Raw genomic sequence first — 17,042 nt, 5'->3', positions numbered from 1 at the left:
TGGGAACAAATCGGAGATTTGCCATGTATCAGAAGTGGTGCCTAACAAGAGGAGGCAGGGAGAGGAAGGAGCAGAGACGTTGGATGCCCAGTGTGGTGGCTGAGTGATAAAGGTTGCCCATAGTCGCTGGCATTTGATGGTTTGGTCTCCAGCTGGCAGCCCTGCGTGGGGAGGCTTAGGAGGTGTGGCCTAGCTGAAGGAAGTGTGTCACTGGGGATGGGCTTTGAGGTTGCAAAGACTCCTCGATGAGGTCTCTGTTTCCTGCTTGTGATTAGATATGTGCCCTCAGCTGTGGCTGATGCCATGCCCAGTGCTGGCTTCCCCATGGGACGGTGACGGATGAGCCCTTATTGTCAGCACAAAATACACCCTTCCTTCTCTGAGTTACCTTGTCATGGTTGTTTATCGTAGAAAAGGAAATAAAAAGGAACTTACTACACCAATGGTAAACTTTCCTGATTTGATTTATACAAATAAAACAAATCGTACACCACTCTCACACAGTGTTGGTGGGAAAATTACTCCAACTCTAAGTAGAAGGAAACCACATAATGAGTTTCTTAGAACAAGCAACTTTATGCTTATGAATTAACTCTGAAGGTACATTTTCAGCAATGTCAAAACACATGGCTGAGAGCTGTTCATCACAGAATTTTCTGTAATCACTACATTATCAGTAATCACAATACACAGGAAACAACCTAATACGGAAACATGGGAGACGACTGGATAGAAGCCCCACAGCACGCCTGAGACCATGTAAACGAGAAGACAGAGTGAGAAGCGCTTTCCAGGATATAGTAAGTGAGAAAAGCAAAGAAATAAAAGCGCATTTATAGCTCCCCCTTAATATAAGTAAGAAGAATAAAGCACACACCGACAGGAAACATCCTATGTTCTGTACCTGCTCTTCACCACAGTAATAAACAACAATAAAACAGTGATGTGAGTGGGAACACGTAATGAGGAGCAGACTAGGAAGCTCTCTGCATACACTGCTGCTGTCAGAACGCTGTTAATGAAACCTGCAGACCTTCAGGAGGTCACTGCTCCGCACAGACATGTCACAGGCGATCCATCTGCCATTTGGTGCCCACTAAACTAGAAGCAAGGCCAAGCAATAAGGAAAATGAAACCAGTTTGGTTACTCATTCATTAAAAAGTATTAACTTCGGGTGCACCTGCTATGGTATGACTGCGGTCTTCTTGTTTAGAACAAGTCAGATTAGATACAACAAAGACCAGAGGGAAGAGCTGGGTTTGCGTTTCAGTGGCAAAGCCCTCTCTCTCTCTCTCTCTCTCTCTCTCTCTCTCTCTCTCTCTCTCTCTCTCTCTCTCTCCCTCCCTCTCTCTCTCTCTCTCTCTCTCTGTGTGTGTCCAGCATGCTCAAGGCCCTGGGATGAAGACCTCCCTCCGAGAAGTGGAGCCGAGACTGCAGGAGGGTTCCGTGGGCAAGGGAGCCACTTTGGACAGCTGCAAAGAGCATCTTTTGGTAGGATGGCAAGACAGTGAGCGGTTGTGTGGGTTCTACAACTGCAGGAAGAAGACCAACACAGTGGTCCTGAGGCAAGGAGGAACACAGGGGTCAGCTTCCGGAGGAGATACTGTGGAAGAGAGTGAGCAGAGGTAAGAGGGAAGAGGAGGTAAACACAGGAAAAGCAGGATCATACTGGACATGTAGTGATGGCTTGGGGTTTTAGTCTCAACGAAGAGCTTTAATTAATTAATTGATTATATTGTGTATGAGTATTTGTCTGCATGTGTATATGTGTACCATGTGCATGGCTGCTGCCCTCAGAAGTCAGAAGAGGGCATTGGATCCCCTGAAACTGGAGTTACAAACAGATGTGAGACACCATGTGGGTGCTGGGAATTGAACCCAGGTCTTCTGGAAGAGCGGCAAGTGCTCTTAACCACTGAGCCTTCTCTCTACCCATGTAACGGGGAGTTTAAATGTATGTTTCCAGAGGGTCAGGGGTTCTTTTTTTTTTTTTTTGAGACAGGGTTTCTCTGTGTAGCTTTGCGCCTTTCCTGGAACTTGCTCTGTAGACCAGGCTGGCCTCGAACTCACAGAGATTTGCCTGGCTCTGCCTCCGGAGTGCTGGGATTAAAGGCGTGTGCCACCACTGCCCTGCCAGGGTTCATTTTTAAGGCTGATCTCATGTAGCCCAGGCTAGCTTTAAACTCTGGATCCTCCTGTTTTTCTACCTTCAAAATGCTTTGAATATAAGCACGAGGTATCGTGTCCAGTGCAGTTTTTGCTTTTTAAAAACAGATGTATTTTATTTTCAATTGTGTGTGTGCATGCGAGCGTGCACATGAGTACTAGCATCCTTGGAGGCCAGAGGTGCCAGATCCCTCGGAGCTAGAATTACAAGCAGTTGTGAAGAGTCCAATGTGGGTGCTGCGAACGGAACCTCAGAGCCTCTGCAGCATCTCTGAAAAGCAGTTTGAAATTTCATGAAATGAGACTGGCTAAGAGGATGGGCTAGGACGAGCAAGCTGCCTTTGGGCCCTGGCTCCAACACCCATTTACTTGGGAACTCACAATGGTACTTAAGCTCTTCACACCTCAGTTTGAACAACTGTCATGAATAACAGCTTTTCCACTCATATTCATGGGTTTCCCTGGATGGACTCTGCCACATGTGATCCCCGTGGCACCGATCTGAGGAGGAAGAGCGGTCTGCATCTGTAGGGGCTCACAGTCCTGCCTCCTGTCTCCCAGATGTTCTTGTGTGCAGAGCTAATGAGCTGACTATCTCAGAAGCTGTTGTGGTGTTTTATAGAAACTGCATTACAGTTAACTAGTTCCTGGACTCTTCAACTATAACCTGTTCAGACTCGGGACTGCTTGTCTCCCCAGCAGGATTTCCAGTGAGGACTATGAACAAGGAAAGATAAATTCTCAGAAGGAGTTAGGTTAGAGTGTGTAAGGCCGGATCGTAACAATGGCCGACGGTGACATAACTCCTAGTTAGTAGTCACCTGCCAGGAAGTGGGGGTGGGGAGGAGGAAATTGGCAGACATCATTTTGGCAACTAAAATGTTTAGAATTATTTCTACCTCGCCCTGGTGTTAAGAGAAGAGGGCAGAGAGGAAGGACGGAGCCCTGTAATCTCTGCTACTTAGGAAGCGGAGGAAGGAAGACTGAAGTTCAAGGCTACTATGGGCAACTAATCAGAACTCTGCATCAAAATTCACTTTTTTTTCTTTTTTTTTAGCTGAGGATCGAACCCAGGGCCTTGCGCTTGCTAGGCAAGTGCTCTACCACTGAGCTAAATCCCCAACCCCAGTTTTTTTTTTCAAGACAGGGTTTTTCTATGTGTAGCTCTGGCTGTCCTGAAACTTACTCTGTAGACCAGGCTGGCCTCGAACTCACAAAGATCCGCCTGCCTCTGCTTCCCAAAAGCTGGGATTAAAGGCGTGCGCCACCACCAGGCCGAAATAAAATGTAAAAGGGTGGGTGGGGGGGTACACAGGGAAACAATTCAATGAGTACTTGGGCAGCATGCCTCCAAGGTAAGAAAGTTTTTGGTATTGTTTTTTGTCCCTGAGACGGGGCTTCGCGTTGTCGCTCACACTAGCCTCTAACTCATGATCCACGGGTCTTCTCTGGAGTGTCAGGACTACCGCCCTGGGCTGGCAGCATGCCTGGTGCCGAGATGCCTCATGAATGAAAGAAACTTCAGAAGTTGCTGTATCATCGGGTAAGCACACGTCAGTGGAGGAGCTCAAAGCAGGGTCTAGAGACAGCCTTAATGGAGGGAACAGAACCGCACACCAGCCTGCAGCCCCAAAGAAGCCTGCAACCATCCAAACAGGCGTCACACAAGTGCAGCTCAATTCCCACACGTAACTGAGCTCACTAGTGGAAAGAAGGAAAGAGACTGGCTGCCAAAATGCTGACAACCAGGATAAAAAGCTGGCAGACAACCAAATACAGCATCGTTACTTTTCAGTCTGGATATATCTGATACAACAGTGTGCGTGTTACATGTCTCAGTGATTAGCTGGAAAGTGTGGTTGTGTAGAAGACCCGGTCTCTGACGCTAAGACCTACCTTCCTGGGTTTTGTTTCGATGGCCTATGATATCATACGTCAAGCCACACATGAAATCCGTCATGTGCAGTTGTTCTGCTAACCCACACTCAACTTTATAAAAGAAAACACAAACATGCCAATTACCTAGATTAAAAACGAGATCAAAACTGGCAAATACATGTCCCCAACAGCCGAGACAGACAGTGCTACATCTAGGACTACATTTTCTGTGTTTATTTACACCAAGTGCTCTCCATAACACCAATACCCTCAGGAAATGGAGTTGCAGTCCTGGTGAGAGCCAGAGGAAAATGTGGCTGTCTTACAGGCCAGCGTAATTCAGCATTGCCCCTCGGAGCCGGGAACCATCACCCAAATTCTATCTGATAGCCTGTGCTCCTCATGTTCACGAGCAACGCCTAGTGTGACAGAAGTCAGCACTTACTTCACATTGGTCGTGTGGCCCTGTACGAAGAAGCATCAGTCATTTCTAACTACTACTAAGTCTCAAAGAGTGAAAGATAAAGATAATTCCATTAGAAAGGAAGAAACAGGGGAGCATTTGAATAAGTGCCAATGATACGCATGAAGCCAAAACCAATAGTGGGAAACTACCCAAATTCAGATGTTTCAGTCACACCAGCATGGCCACTCAAATGGCGGCCCTTTGCAAAAGTAGTCTCTGGAAGAAGTGAGAAGACATTCTCAGCTAGGCCTGCACGCCCTCTTTCTACATAAGAAACTACATTTCCAAACAAATGGAGCATGACAGTGTTTTATTTTATATTAGGCTCATACAAAATTCCAACTTACCATATTTGTGCTAAGACAGGCTGAGGTAACCCAGATTGAAAAAAAAAGTTCCTTGCTTGATCACCTGTAAAGGAAGTAGGGAAGGTTTCAGGAGAAACAGAATAGTAGCAGTGAACAGAAATCCTCTTATAGCAAAATTACAAAATCATTTAGGAAGCTGGTTATCCTGAGAACACCAATGACCCCATGGAAAGGTCAGAGGTCTCTAATATCTAATTCATTACAAACATCTAACTCCACACTTGAAAAAACTGGCCCTTGCTGGGACAGACGACATCCCCTTGAGGCTGTGGTCAAACCGCGCAGGCTGATGATGCTGAGAGGGTGGGGGTTTAGGAGGGAAGCCTAGTGAAAAGTCTTCAGTCATCAGCCAAGCCTGGTCCTGAACTGAGAACTGAACCGGTAGACTAATATAAGCCTTTCTGTTTTAACACCTGATTTACAGGCTATTTATTACAGTAAGAGAGTAACACATAACAAAACATACACAGAAGACTCCTTAGTTAACAACGATATAAAAGGCTTTTACTCTGAATATTGACACTGCTGACACTAACACAGACCCTGCAACAATGACCAAAGTCCTGCCAATCAGTAAGCTGGAGATCTATCATAAAACAAATACAAAAATACCTCCTAGGAAGCCCAGATTACCACTTCCTGCAGGGAACTTCTGAATGGTGGCCAAACAGCCAAGGTCACAGAAAGGCAGGAAAGGACTTTAAAAGACAGCAATAAAATCCTTGGAAAGTGTTTGATGTCTGCTGCTCTCCCAGGCCAGTCAGGATTAGAACGTTAGTTTCAGGGCACAGATCTGACCCCATTTAAAGAAGCTAGTGCTCTGACTGCAGCCAGATCTCACCAGAAAGATGTCCAGCAGGCGGCCTGACACTCATGAAGGACTGTAAAAGCTTTGAAGGTGTTACAAGAGAAGCAATTTAAAACATGGTCTCGAGGGCCTGAGAGTGCTCTGGGTATGAGTCCACACCTGAGACCGAGCTCCTGAGCTCCTGAGCTGGACTGCTGAAAGCCATGGGAAGACAGGTGAGACCTGACCCCACAAAGCTAGCCTGCCTTCTCTACCACCCCAACACATATGACAACGATAAACAAAGCTTCAAAAGTAACAAAAGCACAGTTTCAGGATGAGGACAAGTGGATTAAAGTCCCACTGGTCATACGTGCCCACTTCTACTCTGCATGATGGATTTCCTACTGCTCAGGAAGAACGCACAGGGGCAGACCACACACCAGTGATGAATCCGGATATCGGCTTCAGACTATGGAACTGCTGGTCATGCTTGGCTCTCTCCTCCACAGTTATGGCCCAGATGTCCAGGCTACCTGCGGTCCAAAGACAAGATAGACAGATGTTCAGACACATGATGTCCACACAGAACTTTAAAGTTCTGTGGGCATGCTATAAATGGTGCAATAAACCACTGTCCTTGGAAGATACGTGTTTGAAATCTAAAAATTAAGAACAAAGCAATTTAAAAAAAGCACAAATACTTTCTAGGAACTTGTCCTATAACTCTACATTTAGGATTCTAGAAAAACATAAGAAGTCAGTAATTTATTTCAATAAAACTAAGAAACAGACTACAGTAACTGAAGCTTAAAAACTCTGTCAGGTGCCTAAAATGTCACAGGTAAAGTCATGAAAATTCAAGACGAGAATTAAAAAAAGTAGTGGTGGCAATAACAGTATTGGTGGTGGTGGTGGTGGTGGTGAAGGTGGTGGCTGGTGAGGTAACACTCCAACACAGGCAGAATCTTGTGTGACTCTGTAAAAATATTCAAATACCTGGTAATGGTTGTACAGCTTTGCAAATGTACTAATGATCACCAAATGGTACGGTTAAAACAAGTCAACTGTATGATGTTTATATTGTGCCTCATTAAAGTTGCTTCTGAAAATGACTATTCTGATAGAACTAATGACCAAACACACACCATATGCTTTATCAGAATAGTCATCTTCAGTGAGGCTCAATTCAAACAAATCTGAACCTTTAGTCCCCAGTCTTCCAAAAAAATTCACTGAAGTCATTAAATGACAGAGAAAACACTCTGTGAGAGCCGACCGCTGTCCCCAAGCTGGGAACATACCATGCCCATGTTTTACAATGTAATCATGCTTGTAACATTCTACCTAACACTCTCCTCTATTCCGGGTGGGGTGTGACAGTGACAGGCAGGCTCCACTCAGACACTGGGGGCCACGCACTGTGTCATATGACTCAGAAAAGTTTCTGACACAGATACCTCTCCCCTCAGACTAGAGGCCCTACAAAGTAAAAGGACTTTTACTGTCCTGTTGTGCTTCATATTCACCAACAAAATGAAAGCCAAAAATAAACAAACGAAATTATATACTTCATTAAAAAGGCAAACCAAAAACCAAAAATCTATGTAACAAAAAAATTACTGAAGCTCTGGAAAAGTCTTCATGTGTCTGGAATCCTAGAGACTTTCACAGGTGTGCTCAGGGGTGACACATTGCGCCTTCTTATTCTCCTTACAACTGACACAGAAATCAGCTTTACATTTATTTCCTTTGGGTTTCTGGCAAGACAGGGGATTGGAAGCAGGGCCTAACAGGGGCATCAAACCTTCTGCTTTGTCCTCAGCCCTGTCAAGATCACCTGAGCACCGCAAATCTGTTTTGTTAAAAGATGCAACTCGGTGACAGAGTGCTTGCCTAGCATCATTAGGTTCCTGGGTTCAATCTCCAACACCAACAAGAAAACAGGGCATGCATGAATAACATGCAAGAAAAACATTTTACCCAGGCTGATGAGTTTCCAACGGATAAAGTAAAGCAAAAAATATCATGCTTCAAATTCAGGCTTTGAAAGGGTATAACATGATCCATTCAGTTCAACAAATAAACTATGCAAGCAAGATGCTGAGGCAAGCAGAGTCTGAGAGCAAGAAGGAGGTATCAACTACCCATGCACCTTATTTGGATTTCAATTTGAACAAAAATAATGAAAAGCTGCCTAAAGTCTGAGCTGGATATAATGTAAATTTTATAGGTCGAATACGTGTATGAATTTTAGAGGTTTGGTAATAGTAGTATACTTTAGTTTTTATCATTTAGTAAATAAACACAAGTAAAATCTTCAGGGATGAAAGGTTAAGATGTCTTGGAGTTACTTCAAAATAACCCATTGAAACAAAATGGAGTCCCTCATCACTGAAGCATCCCAAGGTACACTACGAGGGTTGACTGTGTAATTTCTCTTTCATGTTTGTTTGTTTTTGTGGCAATGAAGACCAAACACAGAACTTCATGCATGTTGGCAAGTATGCTACCTCTAAGCTACACCCCAGCTCAATTCAACTCTATTAATTTATCTGAAATATCCCATCATCAAAAAGTCTTAAAATCTGCCCCAACTTATATTAAGAAATCAATTTTCAAAACTTACCACCAAAAGGTGTCGGAAACTGAGCCATGGTTCTGTTACGTTTACCTTGCTAATCGACGCCTGTAATTAAAATGGAATACGTAAGTTTAGGAAAACTTCAGGTCTGTATATAAATACACTAACATGATGTCTTTAGTTGTCAGACATCAACACCAGAGCTAGAGTACAGCCCTACAAATGAAAGTCACAATGAAAGGGTCCTTCATTAATTCCCCGGACAGATTCTTAGTGCCAGAAACAAGGGTGGCTGCTGGTGGACTGGCAACAGGAAGCTTTTGTATGGCCAGCTAGGACAACCTATTTATTCACCAGTGCCATATCCGACACTTTGTAACATATCTCTTTAACCATCTCTATATAAGCACTCATCCTAATATAAGGTGAACACCCTGCATTGCAGATAAGAGAGAGAAGGGATCGAGCAGGGCAAATGCTACAGCCTGTGTGTTCAAGAACGACATGAACTGCTCCATGAGTGAGAAACAGGCAGTCAAGAGGGCTCAGTGGACAGAAGCACCTGCCACCCAACAATGCAAATCTGACCACCTGAGTTCAATCCCCGTAACCTACATAACGGTGGAGAGAACCAACTTCGTCAAGTTCCTCTAACCTCACACTGTGGTACACACACTCACATCCATTGCGTGTGTGTGCACACAAATAATAAGGGGCTACCCTTCAAAAACCACATCATAAGAGAAATGCTGGGCCTTCAATCTTAGCACGTAGGAGGTGTGGGCAAGAGGTCAAGGTCATCCCTAGGAACACAATGAGTTTAAAGCCAGGCTAGGCTACATAAAGCTATTCTCAAAACAAAACTATAAGATACATTTAAACAGTACTCATTTAGTAATGCCTGCCCAGAATACCAAACCAATGTTCCAAAATTTCCCATCAGGCATTCCTGCTCACAAGAAACAAAATCCTCTTCCACAAATAAAAATTCCAGATGTAAAGACTACTTTTCTTCTTATTTGTGGTGGGTTGAATTTGACTCACAAGTGGCCTTAGCCTGCAGTTGGTGGTGCCGTGGGGGAGGTAGGCGCGTGGCCTTGCTGGAAGCAGTATATAATCGGAGGCAGGAATCTCACCATTTCTAGTTTGTTCCCTCGGCTTGGTTTGCCAAGTTTGCCAAGATGTAAATTCTCAGCTTCTTGGTCCATCCATCATGCCTGTACTCTGCCCACTTCCTGTTTCAGCCATCAGGCCTGCACTCTGCCCACTTCCTGCTTCCTGGTCCAGTCATCATGACTCTCATCCTTCAGGAACTTTAAGCCAAAATAAACTCTTCTATAAGTTGCCTTGGTCACGATGTTTCATCCAAACAATAGAAAAGGAGCTAATACAGTACCTAATTTAATTTTGTTATAGTAAATTTCCACAGTCAAAAAGAGTACAAGGCATCCATTAGAATTTTTAGGTAAATGTAGTCTGATGTGATAATGTATGCCTATAACTCAGTACTCAGGAGGAGGAGCTGGAGGATCTGAGTTCGAGGCCAGCTAGAGTTGTCAGTCCTGTACAACAAAGACACCATCTCAACAGCTTAACAAAAACAAAGTTGACAGAAATTTGGAATTTAAAAAACAGGCTTAATACACCTCAAATCCAGTGTTTATGGAGGTTCCTCCAAGTATTTCTTTAAGCTTCTAGAAGCCCTTTCCTGTTCTCCGCGCCTATCTATCTATTCTTCACGCTCTACCTTTTAAGTGTTTACGGACATGGGACTTGTGACTTGTTTGCACTTTATTTAGTTTTCTTCTTTCTTGAACTCTTTGGTCCTTATGGTTCCTCTTCTATCACTGGCTGCCTGGCTGCTCTGGAGCATCTCTGGGGACCCCTAGATGCTCCTTTCCATTAACAGTGGGAGGGGGGTGTAGAGACAACAAGTAGACTAAAATGGCTTTCCTCAGGGACACTTCCAAATGTCAGCATCCTCAGACCTGCTCTCTTTCACCAGAGGAAGCTGGGCAGGATGAGAAGAATGCAACGCCACCATCTTACACACTGGCTTAGGTGATCTAGGGTCCTACACAGTATGTACGTAGTCACAGTGGCCGCCTGATTTTCAGACCCTGCTTCATTCCTTATCCAATGGAGTTTCTCCCAGAGACAGGAGGCCAAAGTGGTCACCTATCTGCCAGAGCTGCAGGATGGAGCCCTGGACAGGACATTCTCATTTTGAACTGCTGCCTGTGGAGACAGCTGCAGTCTGCAAGCATAAGGAAGCCTGCCCCACTGCTCAGCAAGATGGCTGTAGCTCCTCTTGGCTGTAGGAACCAATCCTGATCTTCCTTGGGCACTTAGGGACTGTGCTCACAGCCTTAGGGTCTGCGGGAATGTTACTCCTGTTGTTTTCTGTTGTTACAGTCTTCTGGGTGAGTGACGCTTTGTTTCACCTCTGGCCTAGAGGCCCCATTTTCCAAAGGTCTGAGAGTCCAGCTGAGAAGTGGACTGAATTCCCTGAGGCTGCGGCTGCCATTCTCTTCCCTTAAGCTTACTCAGAACATCTGCAAGCTCAGTTTCCCAAAAAGCATGTTCTCTTACTTAACTCATACAATGCTTCTGTAATTGACAGCTCATACACTTTCTTATCCAACTTTACAAAAATGTCCAGCTCTGTATTTGTTTTGTTTTTTAAGTCAGGGTTTCTCTGCGTGGCACTGGCTATCCTGGAACTAGCTTTGTAGACTAGACTGGCCTCTACCTCAGAGATCTACCTGCCTCTGACTCCTGAGTGCTGGGACTACAGGAGTGAACCACCATGCCCGGCTAAGTTCTGGATTTTTAAAGCAACTACTTAACATACACTAGAGAATCTGCTGTTCATTCTGTCTGACTAAGCTCCCATCCTTCACTGTTTACTCCAAAATAAAGGCAAGTGATTAACCCCTTTGTGCCCAGCCACTCCAGACTTCACCACTTTCTTGCTGGGCCGTTCATTTTGCAAATAAGTATCTTAGATTTGCTGGGTATGTTTCACCTGGAAATAAAGATCTTCCCTCTGTCCATTACAAACCCTAGGTCTATGAACCACCTGGGACAGAAGTGACTGTGGTAGCACCTCAGACTCAGGCCTTACCCTTCAGCGGGGGTCTGCTGGACTTGCGCCGTTTCACATCTAGGTAGTTCCCCTTGATTCCTATTTTACTTAAGTGTTTTTAGTAAGGAATGGATGCCAATTTTTTAGAAGCTTTTTTCTTAGCTACTAGTGAAGTAATCACATATTTTCCCTTCTATTAGCATTCTGGGTTTTTCTTCTTTCTTTCAGTGTTGGGACTTGATCTGAGCGCCACGTACTAAGCAAGTAAGTACCCTACTACTGAACTACACATTAGCCCTGACACTGAATTACAGTGACTGGTCAGCTAATATTGAGTTATCCTAGACTTCTGTAAAAAACACAATTCAGACAAGCATGCTATTCTTTTGCAGCTCAGTTTGGTGTACCATAAAGCGATAGAGCTGGAGGAAAGGGCTCTATTTACCTCCCTGAAAATTACAAAACTCTTTTTTTTTTTTTTTTTTGATCTGAGGCTCGAACCCAGGGCCTTGTGCTTGCTAGGCAAGCACTCTACCCCTGAGCTAAACCCCCAACCTACAAAACTTTTAAAACAGTACAAAATGTATGAAAATGATTGGCAATATAGATATAAAATTGAAATAGGACCAGAAAAAATTATTTTAAAGATTAGTTTGAATAAATCTTTAAGAAACAAACATTTGTTACCAAAACCATTCCAGAAAGAAAACTGAGGCACCCTCAATTTAAGGTATAATCAGTGCACTCTTAATATTAAGCTATAATATGAGAGCACTAAAAAGCATACTATTCTTTTCAGTAAACATACATTTATTTTACAAAACAATCAGTTTCATATTTTCATACATACCATTCTTATAAATACCATGTTTTTCCTTACTTTAAGGATTTCACAGCTCCTTGGGAGAGTCAAAACTAGACAGAAGTATAGTAACTGACGGCCACAGTGTAATTACTGTCAGTTCCTGTCAGAGAACCTAAGAATGGCTGTTCACCACCGAGAAGAATTCCCATCCTATGTGGTTCTCCTCCACAAGGAGCAGCTTGTAAGATGCGGTGAAGCAGAGACGCACTGCTGACAGAGGCCCTACTTAGAGCGCTGCACTGAACATCTGCTAAGGGACAGCCCTGCAGACTCCACCCCTGTCCAACATCTGGGACAGGATGCTTTTCTGTCTCTTGCACTTCCTGACTACACCTCGGAGCTCTTGGGGCCCCTGATCTTTGATCTTAAGCAGGCTAGCAGTACACGGTCTATCCAGTAGAAACTAAACCACTGTGGGCACTGAATGAAGGTGTGCCTCCTCCCAGGCTCCTTCACTGGCCTAACAGTCAAATGCTGGTCTAAGGATGAGGCTGCAACCCTCACAGCCTGTCCTCCTAAACCTAAGTCCTCCAAATGCCAACCACTGCTAAGTTCTAAGTTCCCAGGAAACCTTAGATAGATGCATGACAGACAGACAGAGTGACAGGAGAAGCCCTCCAGGCACTCACTGTTCCTTTCAGGTCTGTGCCACCTGGGCAGTGTGTGGCTGAACCACTGTGGCTGGCCTTCAGTTCACAATCGCACACCTCAGCCTCCCTCCATAAAGCCAGGCTCTTGTCGCTGCTGTAGCAACTAAAGCCTGCTGCTGGGCCTCTGGCCCCTTATTAGACCCCAAACTCCATTCAAAGCATACAGGGCTAGCTACCAAGAGAAGAGGAACCAAGTTCCCCCTATTCTGTCGTCTCTGAGCCTTGTCCCAGGATGGGACAAGTGAAGTGAGGTACAGAGACCAAAACTCCAACAGAAATCCCGTGGGGGAGCAGCCCACAGGCTGGGGTCTAAGATAAAAAGGAGAAAGTGAGGTGAGCACCAGCATTCTTCTCTTTGCTTCCTGATGTTAGTGTGACCAACTCTTGCTGCCACTCCTAAGTACAAGCAAAAGTGAGACTTCGTACGCTGTTCTTATCAGGTGTTTGGTCACAACAGTGAGGAATGTGGCCAAGTACAGTACACTCAAAAAAAAAAAAAAATTACAACAACGTATGCCAACTCCCTAATGACAAAATATGGAAATTATCTCTTCCGTCTTTAGAACAGCTGTCATACTTCCCATGAGGCATAAGTGAAGTGAAAGGGGTGGGAAGATACACATTCTCAGCAGAGAAAGAGAAACCTAGCTTTAAAAGAATGGAAATTTCCAAATACCAGGATAGCTACAAATATGATCCAACACTACCGTAGATGACAACATCATTAAATGAAGCAAAAAAAAAAAAAAAAGCAATATAAACCAGAAGAAATAATAAAAATACAAACAGGGAAGAAAGAAAACAAGCAGATTTAAAATATAGTTCTTTAAAAGACAACGGCAAAGAATGAGGTCAACTGTCTAGAAATGAAGATCATCTCACCAAGTCTACAAGATCCAGAGAGGAAGGCTAGAAACCACCTAGGATGACAGGTGATGGGGAGCTAATTAAAGACACTGCATGGGGACAAGAGCAGATTGGAACCCTCTTGGGTTCATTACAGAAAGAACCTTGGGAATAAGAGCATTTCCAGAAAAGAAAGCCTCAATAGTACCGCTGGTGAATTCTATCAAACACTGAAGGGAGACCAGGACCAAAGTCAGGCAAACTTCTTCAAAGAGGACACACCACATGCTATTCATCTCCTGTCTTTAACACAAAACCCAGACAGCACAAAATAAATAAGGATACAGCAAGAGCCCTAGAAGACAAATGAAAAGTCACTCCCAAATCACAGTTTAAATGAATGTAATTCAAAGCCCATATAATTTCCACGGATTCAGAAGAAAGTTTTTTCACAAAAACTCAACATTTTGTAGAAAACCTCTCAGTGAAACAGAATTTGTAGGAAGCTTCTTTGAAAAGAGAGGTAGCACCTATGAAACGATCAGCAGGGCTTGCAAGAGGACTCAGTGGGTAAGGGCACCTGCAGCCAAGTCCAAGGACCCAAGTTTGATACCTGGTACCATACAGTGGAAAGAGAGACAACTTTTGCAAAATGCCCCCCCCACTCTCTCTTACACACACAAACGTCAATATAGCAAATTCCAGAAAATCTAGAAAACAACAGTTAATAGAGCTGTAGGATTAAAGGCAAATGTACTAAATAAAAAATCAACAAAATTCTTATATATTGGCATAGAGGTAATTAAAAAGTGAAAATAAGAGAAACAAGTCAGGGTTAAAAAAAAAAAAAAATCGATCAACTGTAAAGAGCACTGTGTTTGTAGGGAACCCAGGTCCAGTTCCCAGCACCTACATGGTGGTTCAAGGCTATCCACAACTCCAACTCCAGGAGATCTGATGCTTTCTGACCTCTGTAGGCATCAGACATGCATGTGGTACACATACATATATGCAGGCAAATACTCAAACACATAAAATAATTCTAAAAAAATGTCTTGGAGAAAAATGATCGTATTTTGAGTTAGCACCACAAACTCTATCAGCATTGAGAAGGCTAAGAGGAAGATGTCAAATGCTAAGCTAGTTTGGAATATAGGTGCAACCGCATCTAAAACAAAGCAAACATGAGTCCTCTATGCTGAAAATAACAAAATATTCCTATAATAATAAAATATTCCATAATTTTATTGAAAATAAGAAATTCAAGACCTAAACAATGGCAATATACTATCATGAACTATAAGAAGTTCAATTTTGTTAGACTAGCAATTTTCCTCCAACAGACCTGAGCATTTCAAACAATCTCTATCAAAATTCCAAGACTGCAAATGGGAACTGGAAAGTTGGTATTAATGCTTACCCAGAACTAGAAAGACCACTAAGAGCGTAAACCACCAAGAGCTTAAAAAGAGCACAACAGCAGGGGTGGGGTGTGGGGAGGGCCAGCCCCATCTGATCCCAGGAGTCACTACAAGGCAACAGTCAAGAACCTCCCAGCTGCTGTCTAGAGGCTGGCATCCATGTTGGCTGTCTAGAGGTTGGCCATCCTGAAATTTTTTTTTCAGGATTCCCTAAAGATGTTTTCACCCCCAGGAAGCAGGAAGTAATTTTAAGAAAACAACACCTACATTCCCAAGAGGTGGGATGGGAGATTTGGGTTGTTTAATGACTTCTGGATATTGTTGTCATTATTTATGATGGTTGGTTACAAGTTGTTAACTGTTAATGGTCAGGAAAAAAGCTGAACAAGGAGATTAGATTCCATTTTTGTTTAAAAAGGAAAAAAGAGAATATAGATATGAGGTAGATCACTGAATCTACTCTGAGGGAAAAAAATAAAGAAATAATAGGATAAATGGGTAGATCATTGAATCTACTCTAAAAAGAAAAAGAAGATATAAAAATGACAAAAGGTAAATTATCAAATCTATTATGAAGAGAAAAAAGATAGAATATGGATATGATAAGATAAAAAGGTCAATTATTGAATCTACTTTTTAAAAGGAACTATTTGTTTTAAACAGGATAAGTAATGAAATTTTTTTTGTCTGAGTTTATCAAATGTTACTGGACTGGACATTGTTAATATATATATTGGAGTTTTTTGTCTGAATCTGTCAAATGCAAATGGACTAGACATTGTTTAAGTATTGCTTGTATATATTGTATATAGTTATTGTACTTATTGGATATATTTTTTCTTGTATTAGTTATAAGCTTTTTAAAATTTTAGACAAAAAAGGGGAAATGTGGTGATATTGTATTCCCCAAAATATTGTGCACCCTAACAAACTTACCTGGGGTCAGAGAACAGAACAGCCACTACTAGATAAAGAGGGCAGAAAATGGTGGCATACACACCTTTAATCCTATCACTTGGGAGGCAGAGATCCATTCGGATCTCTGTGAGTTCAAGGCCACACTGGAAACAGCCAGGCATGGTGACTCACACCTTTAATCCCAGGAAGTGATGGCAGAAAGCAGGAAGGTATATAAGGTGTGATGACCAGGAACTAGTTGGTTAAACTTTTAGGCTTCTGAGCAACAGTTCAGCTGAGATCCATTCGGATGAGGACTCAGAGGCTTCCAGTCTGAGGAAACAGGATCAGCTGAGGAACTGTCAAGGTGAGGAAGCTGTGGCTTGTTCTGCTTCTCTGATCTTCAAGCATTCACCCCCAATAACTGGCCTTGGGTTTGCTTTTATTAATAAGATAATAAGACTCTCTAAGATTCATGCTACAGCCTAGAGGCTGGCATCTATGTTTACCATCTGATTTCTGGCAAAGCTGCATGGGCGACTTAAAGGGAAACAAACCTTTCTGACAGAGCAAGACCAGCTGCTCCGCCAGGCAGGCACCCCTGAAGAACACTGACCAACATCTAACACAAAAACTAACACAGGAAGCCACACAGCTTTAAACGAAAGATGTTTTAAAGACTAGAGGACATGCTCATGCCTTGGGCTAGACAGTGTCTTAAAACACAAACAGTATAATCAGTAAAAGAAAAAAAAAAAATGACAAATTGGCCTTCGTGAATATTTTTAAAAATTCTTTCAGAGATAACAAGGATAAAAAGAATACACCCAACTCCCAGTAGACAAACACTTCTAACCCGTGCATCAGGCACGGAGCCCATGTCCAGCAGGCATAGGGGGCTCAAGTAACTTCAACTTAACAAGCACATGAAAGGATGACCGCCAGATCAGCCACCAGAGAAGCACCCACCAATGCCACTTTCTGCTACAAAGTCAAGTTTGAAAACGTCTGCCCATGCCCTGGGT

At 43.2% G+C, this 17,042-nt stretch overlaps 1 protein-coding gene across 9 annotated transcripts in view; it reads right to left on the bottom strand.

Annotated features, from left to right (window-relative positions):
- Itsn1 (intersectin 1) overlaps positions 1–17,042 on the bottom strand; it is a 184,238-nt gene that overhangs the window by 119,703 nt on the left and 47,493 nt on the right. For 8 of the 9 annotated variants that reach the window (XM_036204123.1, XM_036204122.1, XM_036204127.1 and 5 more), the window contains 3 exons: positions 8,296–8,355; positions 6,110–6,202; positions 4,859–4,922 (listed from right to left, as the gene is read on the bottom strand). In XM_036204123.1, coding sequence (XP_036060016.1) covers positions 4,859–4,922; positions 6,110–6,202; positions 8,296–8,323 — 185 coding nt within the window. In that variant the 5' untranslated portion in view covers positions 8,324–8,355. Of the gene's footprint in view, positions 1–4,858; positions 4,923–6,109; positions 6,203–8,295; positions 8,356–17,042 lie in introns of those variants that run through there. The other variant, XM_036204128.1, reaches the window with a different exon arrangement.

Source organism: Onychomys torridus, chromosome 12, assembly GCF_903995425.1.
Source record: "Onychomys torridus chromosome 12, mOncTor1.1, whole genome shotgun sequence".
NCBI lineage: Eukaryota > Metazoa > Chordata > Mammalia > Rodentia > Cricetidae > Onychomys > Onychomys torridus.
This window is presented reverse-complemented; position numbering and strand designations above follow the sequence as displayed.